Here is an 11,370-nt window from a genome sequence, read left to right as displayed (position 1 = left end):
AATGAATTCCACAGTCTTTTGCTTTAAGCGAGAATATTTATAGAGATGTGAGGTTAAATTACTTTTAAAATGGGTGCTCTGCCAGACCTTCCAAAGTCAACTTCTCCTTTGTGAGAGCAAAAGCTTCTACATCCTTGATCTTTTATCTGCAGGAGAAGCCCCTATTGATGCCTGATCTAACAGCGAGATGAACACAGTATTTCGGGTGTAAATTAAAACATCTGAATTAATAGAATGGTTTGGGTTGGAAGGACATTAAAGATCATCCAGTTCCACCCCCTGCCGTGGGCAGAGACACCTCCCACCAGCCCAGGTTGCTCCAAGCCCCATCCAACCTGGCCTGGAACACTCCCAGCCACAGCTTCTCTGGGCAACTTGTGTCTGTGCCTTAGCACCCTCACAGGGAGGAATTTCTTCCTTATTTCTAACCTAAATTATCCTTCTTTCAGTTTGAACCTAGTGGAAGAATTGAGCTGTTCAGAGTGGATTATACAAACAGCTGTGTGCACAGGATTGTGTGGGGCATGTTAGAAATCCGTGAAAAAACTAACAGGGATAATGAACTGAACAGAGCTCTAGGCTGACAACTCTGCTGGGAACCTTCATCCACAATCCTTGTCAAGCTGTTTTTTGTAAGCAAAACAAATTTCAGAAAAACTCTGTGCATACTTGTATCAGATTAGTAAATTCTGTTTTGTGGTTACCCCATGAAGACAGAAGAAATTACTGTTGTGTTTCCTTTTACAATGCATTTTGAAAATATTATCTCATTACTGAAATGTAACTGATTTAATGAGATTGTTTTGCAAATGCTCCTGTCTTGGGAGAATAACCCTATAATTCCTGCACAAAATAATGTGGCTGTTGGTTACAGTGTATGATACTGCACAGCATACTCTAAGAATGGAACACAAGCATTATTATTTGATATAATTCTTTTGGTTTAGGTTGATGGAGTCAATATACAGGATTATACCAACCAAGAAGTGGTGGAGGCATTGCGTAACACTGGAGAGACTGTACGTCTTACCTTACTTAGAAGGAAACCTTCAATTTCTTCAGAAGGACATTCAGAGAGAGGTAATCCTTTATCTTTCTTTTTTTCTAGCAGCTGATTTTATTTTTCACTCCATTTACAGTTGCCTTGGGTAACAATTTAGGACCAAATACCACATGATCCTAGATTTGGTAAGGGCACAGTGTAGAAAATGACATACTGAAGGAGGAATGAAAAGAAACAAAAGTGAGAGATTCAGGAAAATTGAGTACAAAACCCCTGTGTAGCCTCTCCCCCCGCCAAAAAGAAAAGGAATTTATGAGGTGGTGTTGCTATTTCCTCTATTTTGCAGCATATGATATTTTTTTTCCATCTGTTTTCACAGTGCAGCCAACTGTTCCAACCTTTGTGTCTCCTGGAGCTGTAGGGACTGAAATTAGTGTGGACACTAAGAATGAGGGAAAACAAGAACAGAAGGATAATCTCCAGTATGAAAAGCAGCAGAATCTACATAAAGCAGGTAGATAGGATGTCTTGCAGTGTCTCTTCTGAGTCTTGGAACTGTCTTTAATTCATTTGCAATACTGATGGGCTGTCATGGCTTACTCCATCCATAGCTTTTGCCCTCTAATGCTTTCTGAAGTAAAGCTCTACCTGTTGGATCTATCAACTCTTCCACCCTACCCTATCCATGAGATGTAGCACTGCCCACAGGTTTGTTGAGAGTGCATTCTGTGTCATCGTGGAGGTCACTGATGAAGATACTGGATCATGTTAGCCCCTGTAGCTCTTCACCTCCTCCCGTAACTGGCTGTCAAGCCCTTGGTTAATGCTGTCTTTGATTCCAGTGCTCCATCTGGTTTTCAGCCTGTTTAGCAGTCATCAAACCTCTGCTTTCTCAGTTTCTAAATGGGAGTGCTGACGTAAATGGTGGCAAAAGCTTCAGTAAAGTGGAGGTATATTACACCTTCATCCACATCCCTGTCTTGTCAGACTGGTCAGTATTTGGCAAATGTATATTAACTGTTCCTGATTTGTCTTCTTATCATCAGTGTCTTTGGAAATGGATTCCAAGAAGAGTCTTGTGAGCTCAGGGCCTGTAATTCTCTGGATCTTCCTCCTTGCATAATATTTGCCCTTTTCCAGTCAACAGTGATCTCCTTCGTGGAGGTGCAGCCCTTTCAGTGCTCTGGAATGAATCTCAAAAACTCTATAGAGAGCTGAAAGCCTCCAGCTCAATGATTCTTCTTTCTGTCCCTGGTACTACTCTGATGACCTGTCCTGCCTGCAATCTTCTTCTGAGAGAGAAGATTTGTTCATCCTCCACTGCTGCCAGGGCCCTGAAGCAGACTACTGGGTGTGAGCAGCAGCAGCAGATGAAACTCCTGGGTGTTCATATTTATTCCTAGATCCAGTGTTAACCTCAGCCATACACATCTTAATGGTTGGACTTGAGGTCTTTTCCAGGACTTAGAGGTGTTTTCCAGACTCAGTGATTCTATGATCTTCTTGCCCTCAGAGGTCTAAGACTCCTGACAAGTGTTTTTGTAATATTCTTCTGGTTTCCCCTAGAACATCTCTGATACCCATTTGTTGCAGTTTCCTCTTTTGGCAGTGCAATAACTTCATCAGAACTTGCCTGTTAGGTGTAAAGACTTGATAACTGGAATTGGGAGCTGGGCAGGAGTTCAAATTAGGCATGTTTTTAACAGCAAAGGCAGTCAAGCATAGGGACAAGTCACAAAGGCATAGATGGCTTTAGGGTTTAGCTGACTTGAGAGTCAAGGTTGGAGGTCTTTCCAGAAGGCATGCTTCAACTCCCCTACAGATTTCTGGGCTCTTCTACAGAAACTTCTGGGTGAATTTCTACAGCTTGTGTTAAAAGTCAGCATAAATTATCCTTATGCCTTGTGGTTTCTAAGAGACGTAGATGTAATAGAGGATTCTAAATTACGGCTGTCAATGAATAGCAATTTTGCTGTGATTGTTGAAGACCTGTCAGTATTAAAGACAACCTGGAAACGAGAGAAATGTAGCAGTTTCTGTGTTCCATTCTGTTTTACTTTTCTGTCCAAGCCTTGTAACCAGACATCCTTTGTTGTGACTTCTGCGTGTTCCCAGAAATAGGGAGCCAGAACAGAAGCACTTGAATAGCTGAGTTTAAGGTTATCAAAGCATTGTTTTAGCTGCAGGAATAGAAAAGCACATACTGATTTGTAGTTATCGTTGACTAATAACTTAAGGGCTTAGCAGTAGGATGTATTTAGGGACAGAAGAGCCAGAAGGATTTACACTTGCTATGACAGAAGCTGAAAAAGAGCAACACATGCTGTCCTGTGTCAGTTACCCAGTCCCTTTTTACTGTGGAACTTCCTTTGCATAAAGTATTTTCTTCTTCTACTGGAGTGAATAATATCTCTGTAGTCAGCTCCTGACCGCTGGTGATAGGGTTATCTTGTGTCACAGGCTGCAGGTGTCTGCCCTGATGCAAAGAGAAGTCTCTGAGGGATTTGTCACCTAATACCTGGTGCTGTGCAAACATGGTGTATCAGTGCTGGGATCAGTTTATGCTGAGAACTAAAATTGCTTTTACCTGGCTTGAAGGTAACAAACTGTTAGTCTCAAGGTGTGTTATCTAGATATGCCTTAGTGATCTCTGTTCTGCTGATAATCAGCTTGGATCAAACTGGTTTTTTGAGCCTTTCTCATAGCAGGCCCAAACTGCTTTGATGTGGATCCTCTGCCTCTCCATAGCCCTTGGTTTCAAAAGGAGTTTGTAATCAAGTTGTATGTGCATGAGTGGCTCCCCTTCAATTCTAGCATTGTGCAAATCCTGAAATCCCCATCCTTGGAGTTCTGTGGAGTGTGATGCAGGTGCACCTGGCCCTGACAAGGACTTCATTGCCTGGGATCCTTAGCTGCTGGCTGGACCCATGCTGGTTCCTTGCAGAGGCACTGTGGTAGAGCTTCACTACACTCCCCATTGCATCCTATAGCATGTGTACTATGGGATTTTCTATTCTCCCGTGTATCCAGGCCCCCCCTTACATTGGAGAATACAGGATGATGTGTTTATATGGGATGGAATACCAGAATTTAAACACTGGAGATGCTGTTTGTTTGCAGTTAGATACTGCCCTTGATGCCATCAGCTGTGCTGGTTCTCCTTGGCCAGCAGGAAAATGCCATGGGCTTGGCTTTGGAACTGAGTAATGCATCAGAAGCATTTAATGCAATGGGAAACAAGTATCATTGCTTGATTTAAGTGTGGTTTTTCACTATGAAAAGCCTTGAGTTACAACATTTTGCAAAAGCTTTATACAACTATAAAGTGTGTGTGTGTCTCTCTCTGTTAAAAAGTTGAAATACTCGGATGCAAATTTTACTCCTGCAGAACTATGATGTATAAGATTTCACCTTGGAATAGAACTTAATGGCCAAGTTTGAATTCCAAAGATAGGTGCTTATTTTGGACATGGTGATGGGCACTTCATTATGATGGTGCTAAAGTAAATACTGCTAATGTAAGGCTCTGACAAAACTCTGGAAATGCCTGTAGAAGTTCAGTGTAAAAGGTATGTTTTATAAAACATGTATGACTTCTTTTTAAGCACAGTGGTGTGAAATTCTTATTAAACTGTGTTTCCTGAGGAGGTGTTAAATAGTAATTCTGGCCAAGCAAACCCATGCTTTAAGCAGTTCTGTTACAAAGGCAACATGCTTTAGGATGCAACATGCACGAGGTCTGAAACTCTGTGCTAGCAGAGTACAAGCAATTAACTTAACAGCTGCATCTGCAAGAGTGCAGAGTGGGCAGAACTGCTTTCTCTTGCCTTGCAGCAGTACTCAGAAGCCAAAGATACGATGGTGTGAGTCAGGAGCTTCAAGTTGTCAGGGAAAAAATATCCAGCAGTAGGGTAGATAAAGATAAGGCATTAATGAGGGGCACTGGAGCACAATACACATCCCTGTGTAGTGAGTTTGTGAAACCAGGAGGAAACTGCAAGAAAATACCCCAGTTCTGAAGATTCTGGCAGTTTTGGCCAGAAAACATGATTTTTACAATACATTTGTGATTTATTCTTGATGCTTGCTAATTAGAAATGAAAACTGTATGGAAGTGCAGGCAGAAGGACAGACTAAATATGCTGAAAGTTGTTGCTAATGAAAGCTGTCCCTGGGAAGTGTTTTCATTTTTGAGTCCTTGCACATTATAGAAGACATTGTACATATGTCAGGTCATGAGAAATTCAGCTGGGTGAGAGACTAGAAAGAAGCTTCCTATTAGCTGCCATGTGGAAAAAGCTGTTTGGGGAGAAAGGAACATTGTAAGTGAATTGGGTGATACCATTGGAATTGAATATATTTAATCCAAATCCCTTCAGCCTACCACAGTTCTGAGGAAGTTATAAGCAAAGACTTTAAAGTGTGTTTGAAAGAAAGAAAGGGGAAAACTTCAAATGGAGACGAGTATCAGCACCTGCTCTGAGCAACTCACAGGTTTTGGTAATGTGTTTTGGAAGTGACAAAAAAATCTGTATTCAGCCAGCTGAACACAGCTTACAGTTGCTAAACTGAACTTTGAGCTTGACCCTGAGATTCATTGCTCCTGGTGAACCTTAAAATCTATATTTGGCTGCACAGGGGATTGCAGGTGCATAGGTCCTGTGTGTTCACGCTGCTCTAACTTTGTAATAGCAGAAAAAGAGACAAAGGAATTTCTGTCCCTATGTATTTCTACAAATAGAAGGAGTGGAAGAATGCACTGGTGTTTTGGTTTTGCTACAGCTGGGAAGTAAAGATAGAGATTAGCCTGTGCTTGATAATAAGACTCACATTAGAAACTTCAATTAATTTTCAATGAAGTTCAAAAGCCTTACCTGACAGTTGAGAATTTTGGGACAATTTGTCTTCCCTTTTAAGGATATAATTTATTTCACAGAGAAGTGTGGCTTGTATTTACAAACCCAAGTTTTTTTAGTTTTGGTGGGGTGTCTTTTTGGGAGCAGAAAATAGCTATCAGGATTGCTGGAATTCTCAAGTATCCCCTTGAGCCTACAGGTTAAAGATTCTCTGGATATTTCCAAGTGAAATCTCAGTTGTTAGGCTCTGTGGTTTCTCAGACAGAATGTGCCTATCTGGCATGACAAAGTGAGCAAAAGATATACAGCAATCTGTTCTGTTGTTCTAGAAGTTAACTTAAATCATTGTTTTTAATGAGCAGAAAACTTCAAAGTTATAAAATGATGTCATGAGGGTTGTACTGCAAAGTTTTCTCTTTGCAGTCTACAAAGGTGCTGAAAGTAGGTGCCCCAACCCTGGCAGTGTTCAAAGCCAGGTTGGCTAAAGCCTTGAGCAACCTGCTCTGGTGGGAGGTGTCCCTGTCCAGGGAAGGGGGTTGGGGCTGGATGATTGAATGAAGGTCCATTCCAACCCCTAAAGTTCTATGATTCTATGAAAGCAGAGGCAGCTTGAGATGCCATTTACGTAGGCTTTTGCTGGTAGGTAGGCTCTGAGCTCCTTATGGTGTCTTCAAAATTCCCCCCTTGAGGTTTTTTACTCACTAGTTTGTGTGCAAAACCTGAGCTTGTGATTTACATTCCAAATTTCAGTGTGATGCATTAGCAACACTAAGTGGTCTGTGCCTTGTCTAGACATCTGACAAACTATTGCAGTCATTCATAGGGGGGGAAAAAGGCAGTTTTTGGTAATTCAGGACCCAGTTGCTGCTGCTGCTGTGGCTGCTAGATGGAATTTGCTTTAGAGCTTGATTCTTACCAGTTACACATTGCTCCGGCGTGGAACTTTATATGTGAGCTGAGCTTCTGGATGAGGTCAAATGCAGGGCAGCCAGTCATTTTCTGCTGTCTAGCTCTGTCAAATTGTCTTACATGACTGTAATACTGCCTTGGTTGCATAAGTAAGAAAGCTGAAAAGATATAAATGTCAAGATAGCCAAGTTCCCACGGAAGACTGGTTTAGAACTGGAGCTTATATTAAAGCTCATGTTACTTACTGGCCTAATTAAAGTAGACAAGGCTTTATACCTGCCAAATGTATAAATAAAGTCTGTGCCTGCTTTGTGCTGACACAGCCCCTCGATAACAGCAATATCTTGTCAGGTGTTTTACTTCTTGAGGGGGTTCATCTGGGTGGGAGATGATGTTTCCTTGGAGTGGCAAAGGGTTTATATAGCAACAAATTATGAAGTCATGTGAAATTTGTTTTTGCGGCCTGAAAGAATGATTTATTTACAGTACTGTGTGGGGCAGAACTCGCATCTCATCATCAAGCATCACCTCTCCTGCTTCGCGGCTGAATAAATCACACGTTAGCAGGAGCTGACATTTTGCATTGTTTTCCTAAGAAAGACGTTTTTCATTCGCGCTGTTTGATAGACTCAGCTTAATGCACTTTCCTTTTGGGGATTATTCCCTCTAATCTTTTATTTACACTGAATTTTTATGGAAGTATTTAGAAGTAAATGTACTTCTGAATGTACAGTATGCTTGTAAATTGAATATTCACTTTCATATTTAGGAAGAGTCCCACTCCCTCCAGCACATGAGCTGAAATCCAAGTGGGAAAACCTGCTGGGACCAGAATACGAAGTTATGGTATGTTATATTTCAATAAACTACGTTCATGAATGTTATTTCTTTAAATTACAGATCTGTGAGCTTAGCATTACAGGCTGTTTACAGAGCAGTTTAGTGTTTGGAACAGATCAGTGGCATCACATTTTCCTTCCTGTAACATCAAGGCTGAAATATATGTTATAATGAGTTGAGGATTTTGTTGTTTTTTTAAATTTTATTCTGTTACATATATATTATTGTTATACAGAAAGCAGACAGGAACAGTGATTTAAGAAAATCAGCTGTCTTTTTTAATCTGCATCTTAGCAGCCACTTAAAATATGTGGCATTTTTCTGATTTCATTGATGATATATTTGTTTTATTGTGCACTGGGGGGGAAAAAAGGCTCAGGATGGCGCTCCTTTCTTCACAAGAATCTTACAATTTTATCAGAAGGGTGAAAGAATGATTTTCAAATGTGCTGGGAAACTAGGAGGTAATTCTCAGTAGTGTAACTTTGTGGTGCCAGTGTCTATTGGATATTTCTTCACTTCATATGAAATAATTGCCAAGCAAAAGATTGTTTGGATCACTCGTCATGAGGAGTTGATGGAAATTGTAATTCACTTCTGCTTTTCAGTGCTGGGTGAGCCAGCGAGTGCAGATAAAAGACTCCAACCACTGTTCTTTTGCGAAGCCTTAAAAAATTACCACCACCACCAAGAAAATGCCCTGTTTGTCTTTGCAATGCTTGTCCAGTTGATTTAGAGACACTTGTTTTTACTACTTGGGGTAGCCATCATTCCAGTCACTTGTTGGAAGATTTAAAGTAGCTTTAAGAATTGCCTGGAGAAACTCACTTCTCTCCTTTCCATTAGCACTCCTTTAAGATCTGAAGTTCGTGTAAGATTATGTACATGATGCAATAAATCTGTTTGGCTGCCCACTTCAGTTGCTTGGTATTCCCATCCTTACATTTCAAGAGACTGATATTACTTCCCTTAGCACTATCACACTTCCCACAGAGGACGAAAACCTGCTTAGCTGGTGAAACTCACTGTTTTTAATTCTTCTTCAGCTGCCGCCAGTAAAATGTCAGGAGTGAAAATGTTAATGATTGGGCCTTTTAAATAATAGAAGGAAGCTCCTGTGGCATCCCATTTTGGAAGTAATTTTTTGGTTCTTGTTGCCTGTGTCTACCTCTGCTCTTGCTTGGCTTTGTTCAGTAACAATACTCGGTTTGACTTCAGCGCAGTCCTTGTGTCACACCATTCCCACTCCTACATCAGCTCCCAGAAGGTCACCCTGGAGGTGCCTACAGCATTCGCCCAGGAGTATTTATCTTCAGAGGAAGTAGCTGTTTGAAGAGAGGGTTTGGTGTTGCTGCTCCTTTGTGGTGCCAGTGGAAGGAGCTGAGATCCTGGACAGGGATGTATGACCGTGTGCTGTTTATGTCCTGCTACCTAAGCATGAAGTGTTATGTAGTCATATATTTATTCAGTTACAGCTGCATGGACATGAAATGGATTCTGTCTGTACTGGAAAACAAGGTGCTGGAAGCTCTATTGAAAAGTAATGCAAAAGAAGCTGAGGCTTAGTATTGTTTCATAAATGATTTGTTAAACTAGACATTTCCAAAGGAGCCTTAAGTTACCTGATTTATTTCTTTTTTTTTTTGGTAAAGTTATTTATTTTCCAGATCTACCAAGTGTAGCATTCCTCCCTGACATACTCAACCTCAGTGTCTCAGACTCCAACTCTGGGCCACAGATAACCACAGATGTCATCATATTACATGTAAAATGGGAGTAAATAACCTTCTAAGGTTACAGATAAATCAATTATTTTAATAACATTACAAAAAAACTGGTTGTAGACATGTTATTTTATTAGTATTTTTCAAAAAAAATGAAGATAAACCAAAGATTCCTTGTCACTGTTTAAAATAACCACTTTACATTCGAATTTGGTAGTTAACTCATGTGTTTCAAGCCATGTTAGAAACATGCTGCGGAAGATGATGAGTTAGGTTAGATGTTAGATGTCTGCACTGTAGCCTGAGGTAATAACTTAAGCTATCATACTTTCAAATTTGGGTTGGCAAGACCATTTGGGTATTGGTGTCAAACATAATGGCATTTTGTGCTTACATATGATTACTGAACTTGACTAAAACTGGCGTTTAGGCTTGGGGAACAGGATAATACTGGAGTCTGCTAATAGTGCATAATCACCACATTCCTAGTTGTAAATGTTCTGTGCCTGAAAGATTTTTCTAACATTTGTTTAGAATTATTTTGCATCAATGTGACCCTGTTTAAGTATGGTTTATTTTGCTCATGAGGGTTTTTTTTTGCCAGAATTCATCATTCTGGTAAAGTCTTTATTGTCCTACTATTGAAAAATATTCTGATGTCCAATTTTTAGGTTGTGAATGTGGATATGCCCATTACAGACGATTCAGAGCTCCAGAAGTACTCAAAGGTATGACTTACATGGTGGTTTCCTTCATGGTATATGTTGGCAGAGTAATCCTAGCAGGACATGAAACAATTCCAAATGTATGTGTTTCAGGAATTTCGTGGGTTTGTGGCTGTATCTTTTTTCAAAAAAAATAGGCTGCCAGTATTCTGCTTCTGTTCTGGACTGATCCAATGCCTTTTCATAGAATGGGCAAATGCACCTTTTAATACACACATGCACCCAAACAATAAAAAAGCACCCCCAAACCATGCAAGTAAGCCTTAAATTTTGGAGTACTCATTGCGTTGACCTCTAGAGAATGGAGCAGAGGTTGAAACTCTGCTGAACAATGTCATTGTCCTGCAGAAGAGTTTGCTGTGTTGATCCTGGTTCAGGCAAAGGGCTTAAATTAATTTCACTTTCAAGATATTTTCAAGATATATATGTTAATATTCTGCAAAAGAGGTTTGTAGATGTGATGCATTTATAGACTTGTGGGGATATCTCAGTGAAGAAAGGCCATAAACTCATAATCTGACATGGGTGTGAAGGAATCCTGAGGATCAATGGATCATTCCTTTTACTTGAAGATCCAGAATTAATTGGGAACCAGTTCAGTGTTTCAACTTCAGTAATAAAAGACAGAAAATGGCCAAAATTAAGGAGCTGATCATCTCTTCTTGCCAGGTTGCCATGATTTCTACTGCCTTGTCTGGATAGCGCATCACTTCTATTCCAGTTTTCCTAATATTAGCAGACCTAAGGCACTGAGGGCTGGAGGCTCCCTAGAGAAAAGTTCCAAATTAAGGAGACCACTGGGAAAAGGCTAACACAAAACCCGTGACTTCCCCTTGCAGAAACAAGGACGTCCACATTATTAGCTATTTACAAAAGACTCCTCGTGGGTATTTCTCCTACCTCAAAGTAGTGTAGCTCCTTGAGGAGTAAGACAGCTGATCATGTGGTGAGATTTTATTGTGATAATGGAATTTCTTTCAGTTTTGTTTTGTTCCAGCCCCATGGCAGGGGGATTGGAACAAGATGATCTTTAAGGTCCTTTCCAGCCCACACTATTCTGGGATTCAATGATTTGTTGACAACTCACCTTCAGGGTAGGATGGACTTTAGGTAGTACTTCTCTCTGCATTTTTCACAATACGATTAGTTATTTAAGAACACAGTTCAAATTGCCTTCTCCCTCAAAGAGCAGATTGGTTGTTTTTATTTGTGCAAACAGTTTATGAAGAGAAATTACAAACAGTCGTGTTGTAACGCAGATGGTGTCACCACGAAGGCTTAATCGTTTTACTGTGTGCTTGGTTTAATTTGGC

General features: G+C 40.4%; 1 protein-coding gene across 1 annotated transcript in view; it reads left to right on the top strand.

Moving 5' to 3' along the window:
* Positions 1–10,060, top strand: part of LOC103809004 (inaD-like protein) — a gene marked incomplete at its 3' end in the record, with an annotated part of 24,704 nt that extends 14,644 nt beyond the window's left edge. Inside the window, exons 10-13 of the mRNA XM_009081816.1 lie at positions 948–1,080; positions 1,383–1,517; positions 7,538–7,614; positions 10,004–10,060. Of these exons, the coding sequence (XP_009080064.1) occupies positions 948–1,080; positions 1,383–1,517; positions 7,538–7,614; positions 10,004–10,060 (402 nt within the window). The remainder of the gene's footprint in view (positions 1–947; positions 1,081–1,382; positions 1,518–7,537; positions 7,615–10,003) is intronic.
* Positions 10,061–11,370: the final 1,310 nt, after the last annotated feature.

This window comes from Acanthisitta chloris, unplaced genomic scaffold, assembly GCF_000695815.1.
Source record: "Acanthisitta chloris isolate BGI_N310 unplaced genomic scaffold, ASM69581v1 scaffold42119, whole genome shotgun sequence".
Classification (NCBI taxonomy): domain Eukaryota; kingdom Metazoa; phylum Chordata; class Aves; order Passeriformes; family Acanthisittidae; genus Acanthisitta; species Acanthisitta chloris.
Note: the sequence above shows the minus strand (reverse complement) of the source record. Positions and strands in the feature narration are given on the sequence as shown.